This window comes from Corythoichthys intestinalis, chromosome 6 (genome assembly GCF_030265065.1).
Source record: "Corythoichthys intestinalis isolate RoL2023-P3 chromosome 6, ASM3026506v1, whole genome shotgun sequence".
Classification (NCBI taxonomy): domain Eukaryota; kingdom Metazoa; phylum Chordata; class Actinopteri; order Syngnathiformes; family Syngnathidae; genus Corythoichthys; species Corythoichthys intestinalis.
Window position 1 is genome coordinate 6873747 of NC_080400.1, and position 21961 is coordinate 6895707.

At 40.4% G+C, this 21961-nt stretch overlaps 1 protein-coding gene across 13 annotated transcripts in view; it reads left to right on the forward strand.

Moving 5' to 3' along the window:
- Positions 1 to 21961, forward strand: part of tenm4 (teneurin transmembrane protein 4) — a 630468-nt gene that overhangs the window by 386874 nt on the left and 221633 nt on the right. For all 13 annotated transcript variants that reach the window (XM_057839253.1, XM_057839252.1, XM_057839254.1 and 10 more), the window contains one exon: positions 3565 to 3784. In XM_057839253.1, coding sequence (XP_057695236.1) covers positions 3565 to 3784 — 220 coding nt within the window. The remainder of the gene's footprint in view (positions 1 to 3564; positions 3785 to 21961) is intronic.

Below are 21961 nucleotides of genomic sequence, written 5' to 3' on the forward strand. Positions count from 1 at the left end.
GGGTGCGAGCAAGTTACAGCTTGTCATTCCTCTGCTGCGGGCAGGAGAGCTCGTTGCCGGGGAAGCAGCTTGAGAATGACCGCCGGAAAACCGGCTGACGTCGGAGGAGGGTGTAGCTGCCTGAGCCCAACCCGAGGATAGTGGTCTATTGCCGGGCACACAAAAAAGGGCAGAGGGAGCTGGAAGTCTGGAAGATATGGAGAACCGCACGAGCATAAGCCGAGTATAGCGATCTCCTGGCGGGCACGCCATGAGGACCAAGGGGGGGTGCGTTAAGCCGCCGGTCTTCGGCCGAGTGGCATTCTTGGTGGACAAGGAGCATTGTCAGCCACAAAATGCAAGCCACCTCTGTATTAAAACGTGTGACATGATCCCATTATTTGACATAATACAAAACGCGGTATTTATTCACTTCCTCGTAAGTCCAATGGTCCCACAGTTGTCTGATTTTTTTGGGCCAATCTCGGGGTGAACAAGAACTTTTTGAAACCGAAAAAGGCTCACACGCCTCTCCCTGGTGCGGCAACAAAACCCTGCAGCACATTTGGCTGGTGTGATGTAAAAAATAAACAAATTAATCCACAAAATCGGCTGAATCCGCAGTCTTTCTGTATTCTGTAAAGCAATGCTGTATTGTGAGATGCTGCCCCGGTCGACGTCACATTCGCATTCCTCCTCAATCCAGGTAGTCACTCATTTTCATGGCGCGGGATTAAAAAAATTTAAGAAATATAACAAATTTTAAACATATATTTTTTGCAGTGTAAATAAAACAATGTCACTATGGAATTCATTTCCTACAACATCCATACTTTTGCACACATATTTTTTTTCCTTACAAGAATTTAAATTTTTTTTAAGTATCATTTGAAAATTGTCTCGTCAACTTTATTTTTTGTAATCTTTTACAAATTTCCAACTTCTGGATTAAAAGTTATTTTTAATGAATACTGTATTTCCATCAACTATTCTACTGAATTTTAACTCATTGTCTGCAGAATGGTCATTGCCAATCCTTCCAGTTAAAATGGATTGGACATCTATCACTGGCAGACAATGAGTTAATCTCAATTAGTACTCACAATTTATCATTAAATTCACGCAATTAATCACTTGTTTCATGTTTTACTTGTGGTTATTTTATGATTTTTATTACTATATAGTAGAGGTCGACCGACATATTGGCCGGCCGATATATCGGGCCGATATACGGACTTTCGGACCCCTGAAGGACCCCGCAGCTGTTTGAAATCAGGCTGCTCCAGGGAAGCTTTAGGCTTACTTTTTATATAAATATTATAAGATTTTTTTCTATCTTGCGTGAGAGAATATGCAATGTCAGTTTAGCCTTTTCAGGTGTTTCCTGAGTGATCCTTGCACTCTAAATGTAACTCCTAGCATTAGCGTAGCATTCATGTTAGCGTTAGCTTTAACATGGTGAGGGTCTTCTTAAACTCTCACTCAATTTAAATAAATGTTCAGAAATGTTTTGTAAATTATAATAGCAAAACCAAAAAATAAGCACTACATTCTTAAAAAATATTCATCGTTTAGACTAATCGACTAATCGTTAAGCTATTCGATAGCTTAGTCGGGAGAAAATAATTGTTTAAGACAGCCCTAGTAAGTGCACACCCACAGTTGGCATTCTTGTCACTATGGTGTAGGACTTTTTTACACCAAGCAATTTTTTGATAGAATATAATAGAATATAATAGCCCTTTATTGTCATTATACAGTTGTACAATGAAATTGTGGAGCATTTCCCTTTACAATGCACGATAAGTTAAAATCTCAAAAGTGACTTGCGAGTATAAAAGTATAAAATCTAAGTAAATATAAATATAAAATGTGTATGAGATCTATGTCCTATGTTCAGGCAGTGCAAATAATCAAAGTGAAGTAGCAGCAGTTTGACAGAGAATATTGCACGTTAATATTGCACATAGAATATGTGTGAATAGAAGTGAAGTAGCAGCAGTTAAATTGCCTTCCATAATCTAAGTGTAAAGGTGCAACAATCGATTAATCTACAACGAATCAGTTAGCAAATTATTCGACAACTATTTTGATAACCGATTAATCGTTTAGGACGTTCTTCACTTTACACTTGTCTAAATTCTTGAAATCATGACATATACCGTAATTTGCGCACTACAAGGCACACCTGATTATAAGCCGCCACCCACCAAATGTGACAGGAAAACGGCATTTGTTCACAGATAAGCCGCACTGGACTATAAGCCGCAGCTGTCCTCACTGTATTATGGGATATTTACACCAAAAGATAATAACTGGTAACACTTCATTAGATAGCGGCATCATACGACGGTCAGAAGACCAAATGAACCACCATGAAGCTTTGAACCAATTGGCTGCAAAGCTTCATTTGGCCATCATTGCTCCCTTGGGGGAGACAGTCAATCTTTTATGTCACCAGCTGTCAACACTGTTGTTGTCCAACATGCCTCCTAGCATGCATTGCAGCGCAACAGATGTAAATACCAATCAAAATACGTTCTTAAATGTTCTGTACTTATTACTTTTCATTTACTGTTCCTGTTGTTTAATTAATTGCTAGTTATGGTATTTGGTAACATTTTATTTGACATTGGCGCCATAAGACTGTCATTAGACAATTAGACATAATTATGACATGACACTGTCATGAGCATTAAGAAATGCTTATAACAGTTATCATTTAGTTTAATTCGGCAAATTATCTCACTTTGAATGGATGTAAAAGACCCAAGCTGAACATAAATGGAGTTGGTAACATAATTTGCTGAATGACACTTAATGACATCTGTCATAAGCATTCAGTAATGGCCATGATAGTCTCATGTCCTAACTATGACGGTCTTATGACAGTCTTATGACGCCGCTGTCAAATAAAGTGTTACCAAATACCATAAAAAGCAATTAATGAAACTGGAACAGTAAATGAATAAATAGTTAGCACAGAACATGAATTTTGATTGCTACTTACATCTGTAGTGCTGCAATGCATGCTAGGAGGCATGTGTTGCCAATTAACCAAAATAAATCAACAAAAAGCCGCACTGGACTATAAGCCGCAGGATTCAAAATAAACTAAAAAAAGTAGCGGCTTATAGTCCGGAAATTACGGTATATAACTCTCAATTGTAAATATTATCAGATTTCTTCATTATATTTTTGTTAAGTCAAAGTAGGACATGAGCAAAAATCTGCTTTTACTTTGAAAAACAACAATTAACATTTTTGCCAATTTTCGGACATCTTACTGTCTAAACTAGCTTCTTAAATAGGCTGCAACAACTAATTAATTAATAAATTAGTTGCCAACTTAAGGAAATTGTCATCCATTTTGTCTTCATTGCTTCTTACAACATGCCGAAAACAACTCAAGGGTAAATATCGGCTTTGGATATTGGCTTTTGATATTGGCAATCGGCAAAAGAAAAATTTTAAGATGGTGATATCAGCATGGGCCTTTGAAAATCCCATATCGGTCGGCCTCTACTACTAATATATTGTAGTTTTACTACTTAAGTAGCATACTTATTTCCGTGACCTCCTCAGACGGCCTCATGGATTGCATGGATCCGGACTGCTGTCTCCAGTCAAGTTGTCACAGTACCTCGCTGTGCGTGGGCTCACCGGACCCCCTGGACATCATCCAGGAGACGCAGCTGTCGGCGGGTGAGCGGGGCAAGTCGCAGAGCTTCTACGATCGCGTTCGCTTCCTGGTGGGCCGCGAGAGCACCCACGTGGTGCGTGGCCCCAGCCCCTTCGACGCCAAGTGAGTCCCTGCTGATTCTTCTGATCTGTGTTATCTTAGAATTGAAATAATTTGGATAGCCTATGCAGGTTTGAATCAAGTGTAGCCTTAAAGTCCTTCTAAATCGAAAGCCAAGACCAAGAAATATGACGACGCATAGGCTATGTAGCATTTGACTTCACTTTAACTATGGAGGGAGACGAGGGAAGAATGCTGTGTTAAACAAAAAAATGCTGTCAATGAAGGCGTTTCTTACATACATTCAAGGGCAGATATCCCAGGAAGGACATGTCTGCCTTCTCAACTATGGGCTGATACACACACTCATGAACACAGTCATGCAAGTTGTAAAACATCCCATGATCTGAAAATTGAAGGTTCAGACTATCTGCATCATTTCTCCTGCATCGTTCAAAGGTCTACACTCCATTACTGAGTACTGTTAAGCTAAGCTATAAGCTAATAATAGCTAAGCATAAGGTGACAGTCAGGGACAGAGAGGAGAGAAGAGAAGAGTTGTCTGCAGGGGCGGACTGGGACTAAAAAGCAGCCCTGGACTTTGACTCAGCCCAGCCCATAAGAATCGCTATACGAAGGGAAACACAGACCCCATAGGGGGGTCCGGGAACATGCCCCTCCCGGGAGAATTTTTTTTTTTTTTTTACATTTTATTGTAAAATGCACCAATTTCGTGCACTTTGAGAGAAAAATGAAGAAAATGTGTCTAGACTGTGACTGTCTGACTACGGGCGCTCAAAGTACTGCAAGGCTGAACTGGAGTTGGATTCATTTTCTGTACTAGCTCTATGATCAACCTGAATAAACAAATGAAAGAATTTATTTTTCAAAGCAAGTTTTACGTATCCAATTGATTATAATATATCTCTATAGATCTCTGTCTATAAAATGACTTCATTGTTTATGCCATAATTCAGTGGTCTCCAAACTATTCCACATAGGGCTGCGGCGGGTGCAGGATTTCATTCCAACAAAACAAGACAAAACCTCTGCACCAATCTGGTGTCTTACAAGTGTAATCAGTTGATTGCAGTCAGGTGCTGCTTGTTTTAGCAGAAACTTCATTGGTTAAACTGTCGGTACTCGATCGGTTAAAACAAAAACCAGGCCCCACAGCGGCCCTTGAGGACCGGTTTGGAGACCCCTGCCATAATTAATCTTGCCATACAAATAATAAATTTCAATGAAAATACAATACACATTTCAAGACAAATCCTGTATACATAAACTTCATTGGAAAGTATTAACCAGAAAACAAAACGATATATAAATGATTAATAATGTATATAACATCAATTTAACTACCTAAACTTTAAAGTAAAACCATTCATTTTATTAATATTTTGTTATATTTCTTCTGAATTAATATTGCTATGCTGCGTGTGCATACATTGTTTTACGGCTAAAATATTTTTTCTTAGGAGAGGGATAGTAGGACTAGCATACTGTAACTTGACACGATTGCAAACGGGTACATCGACTAGCTGGCACGAACCCTTTAATTGTCATTTATTTGATTTAAAATGTAGCTACCTGATGGATAACAATTGCCAGTTTACAGAGCAAGTAACCCTCTTCATCCCAATTTACTTGCCCTGCGCTTGTCTGGGGAACTTCCAACAGTTTATCGTTGCCCCCTCCCTCTTCTTTTCTCTCTCCCAGCACCGTCTGCACGTCAGAGCGGCTGCAGCTCCCTCTCACCATCGCCGGGAGCTGAGCTGTTGTTACCCGACGTGGCCGTTGCAGCCAGACTGCTGCTTGCGAAAATATTTGTCGATTTATGACATTTTAATGCTTCACTCTCCAGTTTCTTTAATTTTTTCTCTCTAACCTTCTCTGCGCCACCCTGCTCTTTTCAGTTTTTTTGCCACCACCATCCATATTGTGCATTAACACTCGTCGCTATTTTGCTTCCACAAGGAAGGAACCAATGAAGGCTACTCTGTGCTTTCGTCGTTCCTAGTCTATCAGATTGGCGGTGAAAAACCAGGCGCATTGCTGCCACCTGTCGGATTGGATGCGAACTGTAGATAATCAGAGGATAGGGGGGATAAAAACATTGATGCATAATGAATGGCGGCCGCCGGCCGTCCAGGGCACCGGCCGTTCTGTGATCCTCCAGAACCCACAGATTACCAGTCCGCCCCTGGTTGTCTGTAATTATTTATTTTTGTCACTAAACAGCTAACCGTCTGGATCTTGAGATCGGAAGAAGTAGTTCGGATTTTAATGATATTTTAGACTGATTTCCAGGAAGTATGTATTTATTATATTGTACACAGGTAGTCCCCAGGTTACATTTGACCCGACTATTTCGACTTTACGGCGCCTGCATCTTGTTTTTTTTTTGTTTGTTTTTTAAATGTTGACTTTTGTGTTGTGATGCATGCTTTTATGTACATGGGTGGGCGCATGTGTACATGCGCCCACCCACCCTACACATGCACACACAGAGCAGTCGAGTGACAGAGCTGACAGCCTGCGCGCACATTTGTTGTATGTGAAGCATCCAGAGGCGACGGTATATAATCCCTTTTGACACTGGTTATTATGCATTTTCAATTGTGGTCGAATACTTGGGACGAGTTTATGTGATTGTTTTTGATTATGTGCGGACGCTAACTGATACATGCTAATCGTTTGTTATTGCTGTATATGCAGCTACTTGTAAATAGAAATTTGAATTGCCGTTATTGAAGATGAGACTGATTTAATTTCATTTTATCTTAGTTTTATTCAGCAAGTATTGATGTCATGAACAGCTGTATAAAGTCGGCAAACCCCACGTTCGTTTGACATCGTCATTTCAGAGCTTAAGTAACCGTCTAGCTAGGACTTGGCTCAAACGTCTTGGCGAGGAGAGGCCTGTAATTGTCAACATGGATAAAACTCAACCATGAGAGACAGAATGCGGTAAAAAAAAAAAAGGAAAATCACATTGTTTGATTTTTAAAGAATTTATTTCCAAATTAGAGTGGAAAATAAGTATTTGGTCACCTACAAACAAGCAAGATTTCTGGCTGTCAAAGAGGTCTAACTTCTTCTAACGAGGTCTAACAAGGCTCCACTCGTTACCTGTATTAATGGCACCTGTTTTAACTCATTATCGGTATAAAAGACACCTGTCCACAAACTCAGTCAGTCACACTCCAAATTCCACTATGGCCAAGACCAAAGAGCTGTCGAAGGACACCAGAGACACAATTGTAGACCTGCACCAGGCTGGGAAGACTGAATCTGCAATAGGTAAAACGCTTGGTGTAAAGAAATCAACTGTGGGAGCAATTATTAGAAAATGGAAGACATACAAGACCACTGATAATCTCCCTCGATCTGGGGCTCCATGCAAATCTCACCCCATGGCATCAAAAAGATAACCCGCCGGACGGTCGCCAGACTCAATCGCTGGAACATCGGTGAGTCTAGTATACCAGGCAACTTCCTAGTGGCTGTGTGACAGAAAATAATGTAAAAGCACTGCCTTAAGTGTGTGATCTTTAGGACAGAAGAGCAAACACACTACTTGTATTCATCTAAAAGCAATTACATACAATAAACAAGCCCTCCAATATGTTCCAATAGGACGATAATGAATTGTTTTAAGTGTAAAAGCGTGGGGCCGCAAAGACTAAATGCTGTGAAATAAGATTAGCAAGGAGCCCGCTTGTTGCTCGTTATTGCGTTCCGTGAGTTATTCGGCACTTTATTGCCGTAGACAACTGCGCTATAAATAACACGAGCAAAAGCAAGTGTCAGAGGGTGTTTTTTTGGGCGAGGAGGAAGGCAGCTGGATGGAGTAATGGAGGGTGAAATGGACAGCCGGCGGTGGTTGCGCGCCGCTTGACGGATGACGGACGGATGATGATGGACAAACACGGAGGGAAAAAAGCCTTCAAGCCAAGTGAACGGCATCTCGTATTCATGTATTGTGATTACTTCTAGCGTAATCCATCTGAGGCCCGCTCCCAGAGGCGGCGTGTTGAGATTCGACGGGAAAGGCTGTCAGTCTCACAAGAACCCCCCCCGCCCCCCCACTCGCTTTTGTTTCCTAGGCGCTTCATCTTTAATCGCTCGCGCGACTCTCGTCACCTTATTTGCATGCGACTTTGGAACCCGCCTGTTTTTTTTGTTTGTTTTTGTTTTCACTTGCGACAAATAAGCATCAAAACTGAAAAAAAACTTGACAATATCACGTTTTTTGCTTTCGCGATTATCATATTTTTTTTATCATGTCGGGAAAATAAAAACTGTTGCGTGTTATAATTTCTTCACGGTGAAGGTTATGGCTTCAGTCGTCACTATTCTTAGCCAGACTGTGTTTTGGCATGAAAAGAATCGCATACTATAAGTGTCCTAGTTCAAGCACCATCATTTTTCCAAACACAGGAGTAACACATTTTGCTATTTGATTTTCAAATATGGTTTTTAATGGCTTAAAAAAAATATTATTTGCATTAACACCTTTGCATTGGCTTCAATAGACAGTGATAGATGTTTACCGTCGTTATTAGCACTGAAAGATGAACATTCACAGCCGGTCTTCACAGTTTAAATGAGTTAGACAGCTATCGTTGTCAATGGCAGGCATCCATCCATCTACTGCTTAACCTGGGGTCGGGTCACGGGGGCAGCAGCTTTAGCAGGGAAGGCCAGACTTCCCTCTCCCCAGCCACTTCAAACAGCTCCTGCGGTGGGATCCTGTTAGGTTTTGTGTTTGTTTTCTCCTAGTGTGACTTGTCCCTATGATTGCCCATTGATTTCAACTTTTGTGCCTGCTCCTTGTGTATCATCCAACCTGCATCCTCCAGTAAGACAAAAAGTGGTAAACAAACATCGCAATTATCAACATGGCAAACTGGAAATAGCCAGATTAAACTGGAAACATAACGAAATTAAATTGCTAAAGGATCGTATAGCCAAGGAAGAGTCAGTCCATTGTCCATATTTGGAATTTGTGGTTTATTTTGTTCCTGATGCGACCAAAAACGCCAACGCGGGATAAGTCTGAAAGTGTCCAACCCGTGTTATTCTCTCCACGTCTGAAAGCCATGACGGGAAAATCCCACGTTACCTTACACTGGTATTTACAGGGATATGAGTCTGAAAGGGGCTTCTATCTCTCAGCTGGCTTGGGAACGCTTTGGGATCTGTTATGTTTTGTGTTTGTTTTCTCCTAGTGTGACTTGTCCCTGTGATTGCCCATTGATTTCAACTGTTGTGCCTGCTCCTAGTGTATCATCCAAACTGCATCCTCCTGTGTCACCCAACTGTTACTCGTTGACTCATTACCCTGTCTTTGTGTCTATATAAGCTCCCCATTTTTGTTGAGTCTTGTCGCGGCATTGTCAATGTCTATGTTCATGTCAGTGTTTTTTTCCCCCAGTTCCTCGTCCTGCTTCGAAAGTAAGTTGATTTATGAGCCTGACTTTTGTTTGTTAAGAGTTTTTGGTTGTTTTGTTACTTTTTTTCTGTTTTGTTGTTGTTGTTGGTAATTAAAACATTTTTGCACTGCCTTTCTGCCTTGCTTCCCTGTCCCTGCACTTGGGTCCACACACCACCTGCCTGCCCCCGAAACTTGACAGATGAGAGGGGGGTACTGATAGATGGCCCAATGGGACCCAAGATAAGAGTCATCGGCAAGAAAGTCCGAACGGGACACTGAACGAGAAGGGTGGAAAGAAAAACGTTCAGGGGAAACGGGGCAAGAAATCAAATTCAGAATCGCGATTCAGAATCAAAAATACAGAACCACCCCCCTCCCCAAACTAAAAAAGTTTCACTCCAAGTTATCCAACACAACCAACCATTAAGTCGAAGTCTAATCGTAAACGTCCAAAGAGCCATAGAAAGTTCAGTGCCATAACTCCCGATACATAATGGTTACAGAATCAAACTAGAATACAGTAGTCAAATGTCCTACCAAAGAGGAGCAGCATGGAAAGAGACCGTACCGTTGCCCATCCCCCATAGCTAAATTAACAATATAACAGTGCATATTAGGGCTGCAGCTATCGATTATTTTAGTAGTCGATTAATCGATGAACTAATTAGTTCGAATAATTGAGTAATCGGATGCAGAACAAAAGAAAATTGGCGAACTTACATAGCAAAAGTCCGCTAACTTAAATGCAATAAAATATATATATATATATTTTTTTTTTTATTTTTTTTTTACAACGCTCTTAACAAATGGTTCAGACACATATTCCCACAAAAATAGGCTAAATATACCTTTAAACTAAATACAAATGCATTGAAAAAAACAAACAAACAAAAAGCTAACTTATGTTGGTGAGGTCATTGTAAATAAATGGGGAAGTTTTTGTCAAATTTTGGTGGAAACGTACGTTTTTGGCAAATACTGTTTACAACTTTTGTTCTTGATTTAAGTGTTTTTTTAGGTGTATTTTGTGAATTGGATTAACAATGTACTGTAGGACGATATACATTTTGAAATTTGAATTTCTAAATGGTTTCCCCACTGGAGATGCTTGTTTTTTTTTGTCAAATAGCAAAATTCTTTAGTGGTTTTAAAATATTATAAATAGAATGCATTGCTGTTTTCCTTTTTTTTTTTTTTTTTTTTTTTTTACTTTGGTTATTTTTGTTTATATTGTATTCATTTATATATTCAATTAATTAATTTATTTATAGTGTTGTTTTATATTATCACAGACTTTTGGTGATGTAGGTCTCACTTGTAGACCAAAACGTTAGAAAATAGCTCAGTTTGAGCAATTTTCCAATTTCTGATGAAAAAACAGAGAAATTGAGCTTTTTGTTAAAGCATACATTTCAAACATAACTTTGACTTATAGACCCTACCCACGTGATGTCACAACTCCGCTCTCCTGAATGGTACCGCCCAATTGTCCGTCAAAACATAGTGTTAACCTGTTACGGCTACGTACATTCCTCCTATTTACGGCGTGTTTTTCTGCTCCTTAACATTAATAATCAAAATGGTGAAGGCGTGTGTGGCTGTTGGTTGCACTAACAGAGAAGATGGAAGGAGAGACTTGAAGTTTTACCGTATTCCAAGGGATCCAAAGAGGAGAGCGAAATGGACGGCTGCAATTCGACGTGAAAACTGGGCACCAAAAAATCACCACAGACTATGTAGTAGTCATTTTATATCCGGTAAGATGCATTTAAGATATACTTAGAGGGTTTTGGGCTGACAAATAACCACAATTAAGATCATTGCTAGGCTAATCGCCGACAACATACACGTATGTATGTAGTGAGAGTGCTATCGCTAAACCATATAAACATTAAAAGCCTTAACTCCATTGACAAACGACATGAAATACATTAGACTTGACAGTGGATGTTAGCAATAACAAAAGATTTTGAATTGAAAATTTCGTAACTCACCTTTCCAAGCACAAGATAGATTCCTGCCGAATTTTCGTGGACGAGGACCTGTTTCACCCAACCAGCAACGAAGTATTTATAAGCCTCCAAGCTCTTGAAGTTTTTCAAATTTTCGTGAGAATAGGCTGATTTTGTGTGGACAAGATAATTGTAAATATCAGCGTAGCAGATGTCAGGCAGACAGGGCGAAGACAGTGGGTCGAAAAACATCGATTTGGGCATCAAATATGGATCTGGCGACTGTATAGAACGAAGCTTTTCCACATAACGCCTTTTATGCAACACATCCAGTGAGTTTACGGCATCAGAAAGCACCGGGTCTTCCATGAAATGCATTTTAAATTCCTCGATCAATTGAAACCAATGCTAATACAGAGACAAAATGACGGACAAGTGGGCGGAACCATACAGCGAGCACGTGGTTTTGTGACGTCGGTGGGTAGGGTCTATACACAGCTATTTTTTGCTTTAGTTACATCCCAAACATCTGAATAATGTTTCCTTTGACCAAATAAGATAAACAACAAGAGAAATAGAGCTTTTGATAGCAAAGTAACAATTTATTTACACATAACTAACTGAAAGATGACACTCATGACGCTGTTCTGGCCGCGACAGCCGGTTACACTTTTCCCTCATCGCCGTCTGTCTCATAAAGATGATTTTTTTTTTTTTTTTTTTTTGAGTCTCTGCTGGCTTTGCTTTGCTCGCAAGCAGCACGGACTCAAAAGGCATTGTCCGCTGCCAGGGGTGAAAGTGGGCCAGAACGGTCAGGAACGCAGTTCCGGCATAAGATTCAGGGCCGGAATGCTGCTCCGGTACACGGTGCTTTGATTCCAAAAATATGACGGCAACTGTCAAAATGCTATGTAAACAAAAAAAAAATGCTAAGCTGGGACACAGGCATTTCAGCTCCAAGAAGAAAACAATCTACCAAATTCAGATTTACATACGCAAGTGTTAACAACAAGCATGATATAGTGCTTGTGTAGCGTAATCCATTTTCACCGATATTTATTATTTATTTTTTTCCACGGACGGCATGGTTTCCCCAGCTGCTGCAGTTATCCGAGTCTGACGATGATGAGTCACATCAATGTGCGAATGCATGCAGCAATGCAAAACACCTGGACTCATTTATCCGTTCACTTGGCTGACATACTGACATGTGATCAGCAGAGGTGGCTCTGATTGGTTCAAATGTGCATGTTTCCCGGAAAAGCAAAAAAAAAAAAAAAAAAGTTGAATTGATGTGACCAAAAAGGGCAATGCAAACGAAAATGGATCAAATCTTTCAAAGCAGGGATAGAGTTGAGGAGGCTTATTTATCATATTTAGTTTTATTTGCTCTGATGGGGAAGTTCAGAACATCTTAGCTGTCAATGTGCACTTTGGATTTATATTTGTTCATTTATGTTAGGCTACTTATTCATTTCCTTATGATTTAAAAACTTCAATGTTTGCGCAATCTTCAAAATATATTCTATTTCACTCTGCATAATACAAGTCATTTCTACTTATTTTTCTGAATGTATGTTACTTATATCTTTATTATTATTTACAAAAAAAAAAAAAGAAAGCAAAAGTAAATGTTTACATTATCTTCAATTTTAATATACATCCTATGTTCTTAAGTAGTTAAAATTGAGATTTGACATTTAGTATGTGAGAAAATGAGGGAACTTTTATTTTGCAAATCATTGAAAAAAATACAATTTTGAATGAAAATCAAGTTTCTGTATGTGTTATAGAAATAACTGTGCCAAAACAGTTTTCCTTGCATTTCAGTAGTTTTAGGAGGTTTGACCCCCCCCCCCCCACCCCCCACCCCAAAATGAATAAATAAATAAATAAATAAACAAAATTTCTGGCTCCATGGCTGACCTTCACGTTGGGGAGTTCCGGCAAGAAATTCTAGCCACTTTCACCCCTGTCCGCTGCTCTAGTGGTCGCGGTGGTTCTGCTCGGTCGTCCAGCGCCTGGCATCCCGGGCGTCCTACCAATTGTTCTGCTCGGTCGTCCGCCTGGCATCCATTCGGTCGTCTTCCGCCGTGTGGCTTGGCCGTTTGTTGCCGTTGTATCGGGTTGCGGGTATTACCTAATGCGCTACTGCCCTCCAGTGAGCAGTTTTATTGCTTTAAAATGGATTTTCAGCTTTTTTAAATACGTCTTCGGGACACTGAAACAATTAATAACAAAACATATTTATACGTTTTTGGGAGCAGATGAGTTAATCATCCAAAAATACATCATGTGGTTATCAAGTTTTGATCAAAAAAGCAAATATCTCTGCCCATTTTTTGGGAGTGCCCACCTGTCAAAATATTGAATTCACGAACATCGTAAAAAAATGGTCAATTTGCTTTAATTTAATCTTTACGAATTACGGCAACCTTGATGGCTGAAGTTGCTGCTAGCAGCTGATCTTTTCCCGTGTGTGCAATTTTGCACTTTTATGTTAACGTTCAGCATTGTTATCTGTCTTTTCGCATCACAGCAGAATTTCTATGACTACTCTTATTTGTGTTACCCAGCATTTCCAGTAGCCGGCGGTTAAAAAGCCCGCATTCACGCTTCCATCAGACACCCTGAAGGGTTTTCGTGTAGCGCCTCGTGTACGAGAAACACGGTGACATTTCCCCCTCGTTGACATTTTCCCTGGCTGTCAACAAGCACTCAGCGTTGGCTCTCCACCGGACAAAGACGAGGGAAAAGAAGAAGTGGCAGAAGCTGCGGCCATAAATAAGTAAAAAGCCGAGAATTCAGAGATGAGCTGCGAGAATGGAAACTCACCTAAAAATATCAGTGACAATCTATTATTCATGCCTGGTGTGCATTTCCCTTACACCCCCGCTGACAGAAGCCGCCGGTTATGACAGCGAGTTCGGAGGGGCTTCAGATGGGCCTCTGACACCTTTCCTGATGCGGTCGCTCGGCCGATCATCTTTCAATTGATCCCTCTTAACCGCTTCCTCGTAGACATGTCGGAGCTCGCCGCCCTCTGATGTTTCTCACCGCAAGAACTGCAGAGATGTCACCCAATAAAGCGGCTGCCGCTGCATAAAAGCTCCTGACTGTGACAGGCGATACAATTGGGACAGGGATAACCTTTGGAAGAGACTGATATACTGATGCTGCTGCTAATATTTCCTGCCATTGATAGGGATAGACGTCCAATTTATTTGAACTGAGAAAGCTGGCAAAGATCATTCCCTGCTAGCGTCTCTCATATGGACATGAGTTAATACCAGTGGTGGATGCTGGTTTTTAAATGAGGGGAGGCTCAAAGTATGTCCACCTATGAGTGCTTTGTGACGGTGGAGGGCCTCAGCAGCACCCACTGCTCGATAGGGAAAGAAACTAGAGCAGGGGTGTCCAAACTTTTTGCAAAGGGGGCCAGATTTGGTGTGGTAAAAATGTGAGGGGCCGACCTTGGCTGACGTCATTTACGTGGAACAATATATTTCAGCAAATTTTAGCAAGCCATTCTGTGTGTCACATTTGCTTTATTACCGTATTGGCCCGAATATAAGACGGCCCGGATTATAAGACGCCCCCCTCTTTTTAGAGACTCAAGTTTGAAAAAAGACTTTTTGAACACCAAATTAATTTTTATACAGAAAATAATTACAGTACATCCAAAACAGATTATTATAACAATATATTTGAGAGTAAAAGCATGTTATTTTGCTTCATTCAAATCTTCATATCTGAACATTTAAACATGTCAACTTAAGTGCAATCACATTCGTAAATGAATGGCTTCTGGTTTTTGAAATGGAAATAAACCAATCTATTGTGATAAAACAAAAAAATAGCAATAACTGCATTCACCATCAAAGTGAAGTCTAACTGTAACTGTAGTCTTGAAACAAATCTGAATAAGGAAAAACATTGAGATAAAATAATGCAAACTGGTTAAACTTGAGAGTAGCTGAGATCTATCATGACAGAACATCGCTCCAATGATATCTGGCGCCATCTAGCGTCGTGAATGGGGCGAGTAGCTGAGATCTGTCATGACAGAACATCGCTTCAATGATATCTGGCACCATCTAGCGTCGTGAATGGGTATGGGTCTAGACCGCAAATATAAGATGACCCCCTCTTTTTCAGTCTTATTTCAATGCAAAAAAACACTGTCTTATATTCGGGCCAATACGGTATTTTTTTTTTATTAATAATTTCAACAATCTTGCAACTAGTCTTTGTTGCGTTCTCTTTGGACTGTCGGGCTCTTGTGAAATACTGTTACTGTAAAATTAAACTAGCTTCAATTTCTCGCACGTAACTTCCCTGTAATCTTGTCTTACATGTCAACGTGTCTTGTTTGTTAATATCGCCTCACATTGAACTCTTTAAAATCAGCGACTGTCTCTTTGCAAATGAGGCAGACACAGTTGTTGCGTATTTTAGTGAAGTAATCATCCAATTTCTACCTATCCTTTAAGCGTCGGCCGTCGCAGTCTTTTTTTTTGTTGATTGTGGCCATTTTAGAGGAAGGAAGGGAGGAACGGGTCACACGGGGTGCTGTTGCTTAGAGTGCTGCTGCCTTTTAGTGGGTAAATGAGGAGCAGCATTTAGCGTGTAAGCTACTTCATGTGCTGGTAGCAGTACTGCTGAGCAATTTAATAAGTCTGTGTGCGGGCCAGACGTTATTGAGTTTATGACAGAGGCTGGGGGCTGGATAAAATTTGACCACGGGCCGCATTTGGCCCCCGGGCCGGACTTTGGACATGTCTGAACTAGAGTGTCAGAAGCAGTGTTGTTAATTTTACTTTTAAAAAGTAATTAATTACAGTTACAAACTACTTCTCCCAAAAAGAAATTGCGTTAGTAACTCAGTTACCTGAATGTAAGAGTAATTAGTTGATTGGCAAAGTAACTAGTGATAATTTTCATGTTTTTTTTTTTTCTCAAAAAAAAAAAAAAAAAAAAAAAACAGGTCACACGATGTGAAGTTTAGAGGGTTTTGGGGACAATTGGCCTGAACCCAATTCTTTACCCTCCACTTAACTAGACACAAGGGTATTGCGATAACTAGATAGTAACCTTTGCTATGTGTGGAAGTCATTTAAAGTTGTGAATCAACCGGTAAAGTTGTTAAAATTGCTCCCATTATTGCATTAGTTCCCTTCTGTCTACTTTCAACATGTGTAAGTTTTAAAACTGTTTCATCATTTAAAGATAGATTTAAGTCAATATTTTGCCGATTTAGGAGCATTTTAAAATAAAATAAAAAAGTTACTTAGGTTCGCTAGGAAGGATCTCTACATCAGAGCCTTCCTGAGAGGTTTACTAAAGCATGTAGTCCTTAAAACATGTTGCCAATGCAGCTGTGTCTGTCATTTGCATCTAGTTCTATAATATGTGATATCTATCATATCATGTGGGCGTAGTTTGTCAGCTATGGCTGCAGTCAGGTATTATTGGAGCCACCTAGCATCGCGTTTGCAACTGCGTCTTCCCCACTCCTGCTCTGCTCTCTCGTCTACGCGAGTCCGTCTCTCTCAGACTTTTTTTATTCAACCAACTCGGTAACGCATAGTAACGCACGCCTTTCCCCGCCTCAGTAATGGTAACGGCGTTGCCAAGATGAGAAAAGTAATTACTCATTACTGAAAAAAATAACGTCGTTAGTAACGCCGTTATATTCTAGTGCCGTTATTAACAACACTGGTCAGAAGTCAAGTTTCCAAACACAAGCAGCTACAATAGAAAAAAACCCCACCAGAAATAAACTAGATTTTTTGCTAGTCATTTATACCCAAAGAAAGTGTGGCTGCGATGATTACGCACAGTTGGGCAAATAAGTATTTAGTCAACCACCAATTGTGCAAGTTCTCCTACTTGAAAAGATTAGAAAAGGCCTGTAATTGTCAACATGGGTAAACCTAAACCATGAGAGACAGATTGTGAGGAAAAAAAAACAGAAAATCACATTGTTTGATTTTTAAAGAATTTATTTCCAAATTACAGTGGAAAATAAGTATTTGGTCACGTACAAACAAGCAAGATTTCTGGCTGTCAAAGAGGTCTAACTTCTTCTTACGAGGTCTAACATGGCTCCACTCGTTACCTGTATTAATGGCACCTATTTTAGCTCGTTATCGGCATAAAATACACCTGTCCACAATCTCAGTCACACTCCATACTCCACTATGGCCAAGACCAAAGAGCTGTTGAAGGACACAAGACACAAAATTGTAGACCTGACCCAGGCTGGGAAGACTGAATATGCAATAGGTAAAACGCTTGGTATAAAGCAGGGTTCACTAAATCCGGACCTTGGTGCCACTTTTCCTGTCGTGTTTTCCACGTCTCTCTCCCCTAACACACCTGAATCAAAAGATTATGTCATCAGCAACCTTTCCAGAAGCCTGATAATGATCCTGATTATTTTGATTCAGGTGTGTTGGAGGAGGGAGACATGGAAAGCACAGGAAAAGTGGCACCTAGGTCTGGATTTAGTGGACCCTGGTGTAAAGAAATCAACTGTGGGAGCAATTATTAGGAAATGGAAGACATACAAGACCACTGATAATCTCCCTCGATCTGGGGCTCCATGCTAGATCTCAACCCGTGGCGTCAAAATGATAACAAGAACGGTGAGCAAAAATCCCAAAACCACACGGGGGGACCTAATGAATGACCTACAGAGAGCTGGGACCACAGTAACAAAGGCTACTATCAGTAACACAATGCGCCGCCAGGGACTCAAATCCTGCACTGCCAGACGTGTCCCCCTGCTGAAGCAAGTATACGTCCAGGCCCGTCTGCGGTTCGCTAGAGAGCATTTGGATGATACAGAAGAGTACTGGGAGAATGTGTTATGGTCAGCTGAAACCAAAATAGAACTTTTTGGTAGAAACACAGATTCTCGTGTTTGAAGGAGAAAGAATACTGAATTGCACCATACCCACTGTGAAGCATGGGGGTGGAAACATTTGCAAAGGGACCAGGACGACTTATCTGTGTAAAGGAAAGAATGAATAGGGCCATGTATCGAGAGATTTTGAGTGAAAATCTCCTTCCATCGGCAAGGGCATTGAAGATGAGGCGTGGCAGGGTCTTTCAGCATGACAATGATCCCAAACACACAGCCAGGACAACAAAGGAGTGAGGGTTTTTTTTTTTTCTTTCCCACATTCTGTCTCTCATGGTTGAGGTTTACCCATGTTGACAATTACAGGCCTCTCTAATATTTTCAAGTGGGAGAACTTGCACAATTAGTGGTTGACTAAATACTTTTTGCCCCACTGTATGTTCGCCTGTGAGTGCTTTGTGATGGTGGAGGGCCTCAGAGGCACCCGCTGCTCGATAGGGAAAGAAACTAGAGTGTCAGAAGTCAAGTTTCCAAACACAAGCAGCTACAATAGCAAAAAAACAAAACCCACCAGAAATAAGCTAGATTTTTCACTAGTCATTTATACCCAAAGAAAGTGTGGCTGCGATGATTCGGAAAGTCTCCAGTTCAACTCAGAACAACAGAATGAAAAATGCTACCACAGACGTTTCAATCACAATATCTAAAATTTGCTCATTTCGCTGTCAATCCAAAAGGGATTCAGCTTCAGAAAGAGGGTTCACTGACTTATTTTTCCCACTTATGTTATTGTTTACTTGCTATCCTCATTAAAATATGAAAACCTATAAATGTTTGGGTGGTTTTAGACAAAGCAGACACTGTATTTTCATCTGTGTGATTTTGACAAAGTTCAGATCACATTTGATGATTTTATGCAGAAATATGAGAACTTCCAGAAGGCTTAGATACTTTTTCAGAGGTAAAAAAAAGTTGTTTGATAGTTAGTATTAACCCTAATTTAACTCAAACGTGAATTATATGCTAATGCTATGAGTTACATCTAGTGTGTTTGGTGATTACTCAGCACAGACCTTTAAAGGCTAAAGCAACTTTGCATAATCTCTCTGGCCAAAATAAGAAAACAAATCTAAACGTGTGTGCGAGAGGAAACACTGGTATATGAAGGGGGCGAAGCACGTCACATGAGTGACACAACCAGACACTGGTAAGCAGTGTTGTTAATCTTACTGAAAAAAAGTAATTAATTATAGTTACAAATTACTTCTCCCAAAAAGTAATTGCGTTACTAACTCAATTACCTGAATGTAAGAGTAATCAGTTACTTGGCAAAGTAATTGGTGATAATTACTTTTTTTTTTTCCCCTCAAAAAAAAAAACATTGGCCACACTATGTGAAGTTTTTTGTGGAGGTTTTTGGTACAATTGGCCCGAGCCCAATTCTTTACCCTAATTTACCCTTTACCCTGAATCAACAGTTAAAAGTTGTTAAAATTGCTCCCATTATTGCATTAGTTCCCTTCTCTCTACTTTCGACATATGAAAGTTTTGAAACTGTTTCATCATTTAAAGATAGATTCAAGTCAAGATTTTGCCGATTTAGAAGTATTTTAGATAAAAAGTTACTTAGGTTTGCGAGGAAGGTTCTCTACAACAGAGCCGTCCTAAAAAGCCTACTGCTTTAAGATGGCGGCTGTCATTTTGCATCTAGTTATATCTATATACAGTACATGGGATATCTACCATGTCTACCATATCTACCATAACATGCGGGCGTAGTTTGTCCGGCTATCGGCTACAACATGTATTATTGGAGCTACCTAGCATCGCGTTTGCTCGGCTTCACAACTTTCTTGCCTCCTCCCCGCTCCTGCTCTGCTCTGTCGTCTCGGTGAGTCCGTCTCCCTCAGACTTTTCGACCAATATAGTAACGCATGCCTTTCCGTCCTCAGTAACGGTAACGGCGTTGCCAAGATGAGAAAAGTAATTAAATAGATTACCCACTACTGAAAAAAATAACGCCGTTAGTAACGCCGTTATATTGTAACGCCGTTATTAACAACACTGCTGGTAAGATGCAGGCTAACTACTAAAGATGCACCGATACCGATAGTAGTATCGGCAGGGGGCGCGTTCCAGCCCGAAATGATGGTATCGGTATCAGCGAGTACCAACAAAGACGGCGCCGATACCATTTACCGGTCCATTATTATAACATTTGACCACAGCCTTTTTCTCCTCCTGGCGCTCACTACACTCTGTCTCTGTGTTCTGTGATGACACGTGAACACCAAGCAGCTATCGCTATTGGCCTGCTCCAGACCAATGAGAGCGGGCCAATAGCCACTCCTGACCAATCAAAAGGGGGCTTTTTCATATGGACGAAAAATAAACCAGGAAATATGGCGGCACCGCGGCGGTCGGGAAATATTTCCAAATAGAAATCCCGTCGATTAAAATCAATGGCTGCATGCAAGATTTGCGGCCTGAAAGTTTGGAGATGTGGAGTTAAATCGGCCAGTTTCAATACCTCGAACTTGATAAAACATTTGAAGACGAAACGTGAACGAACACAACGAGTTTGTGCCTGCAAGAGCAGGACTGCTATCCAGAGGAAGGAGGCCGCTGGACCGGAGCAACAATCTCTGGTCAGTTCACTTCGTCTACTTTACTTTTACTGTCTTTTACTGAACGAAATGCCGCAGTAATTTGGGAAGTGTTTCCAAAGTATTGTTGCCATCTTTCAGAAATAGAAATAAGGGACTCCCACCTCCCGAAAAAAAGGAGAGACGGGATGCTGTGGTCAATTATTATTACTTATAATTGTTAGCGTCCGCAAATGCGGAAACAAGGTTGAACCTCGAAGCAGACAACAAGCGGGGGATACATAAAAGGGTTTAATGATTGCAAACAAAAAATAACACGCGATCGCGGGACAGTAGAAATAACAAAAGGAGTCCATGACAGCAGGTCGACGAACAAACTAAGACGATAGGCAGCGGTTACAAACGAGAGCAGCACACTAACAGAAAAACCCAATGCAGGGGCATAACAAGCAAATGTAGCGAGATTATTGTGCCAGATGTCAAATAGCGATCAGCAAGGCAAATATCTCGGCAGCCTTCTCTGAGATCACCCGTGCTTAAATGCTGCGTTGATGAGCCTGCATTGGATTCAAGTGCCACGCCCCCACGCCCAGCAACAAAACACAATCTAACCAGAAGCAGAATGTGACAATAATTTCATGAAAGTTGCACTGTTTGGACTTTGAGAGGTTTAAAAAAGTTTCTTCAGTTCATTCAGAGTTTATTATTATGAATTTATTTTTACTTTCTTACTGTTGGGCTAGTATTATACATGTTTTATTAATTTCACAAATTTAGCACTATTTTGGCCTTGAGAGAGCGGAAGGTTTATTCAACTATTGTCTACTAGGGTTTAGTGTACTTTTTCCTATTTTGCAAAGGTAAGCAACAGCCTGACAAAGCCTTGATAGCAATGATTTCACATCCAATTATGTAGCTCTTTGGGGAAAAAAAAAAAAATTAAGAAAAAAAAAAAAATATATATATATATATATATATATATATATATATATATATATTCGGGGTGGTATCGGTATGGTATCGGTATCGGCCGATACTGCACAGCCAGGTATCGGTATCAGTATCGGAGCCAAAAAATGGTATCGGTGCAACACTACTAACTACACATAAAACTGTGACACACATTGTGAACATGCGCCAGAAACTACTGCGCATTTTCGTCTCGTTTTCTTCGGATGAAAACTGGCATTCGGCTCGTTATGTTTTAGTCTCCCAACACACGTTTTTAACTCGTTATCGTCATGAAAAAAGTGTTCGTTGACGAAAAATTTTCCTTGTAGTCATTGTTGACGAAAACAACACTGCTTAGCAGTACTGTAGCACTTTAGTCAGCCATTGTTTTTGCCTAAAACAAGCCACTCCCTTGACAGC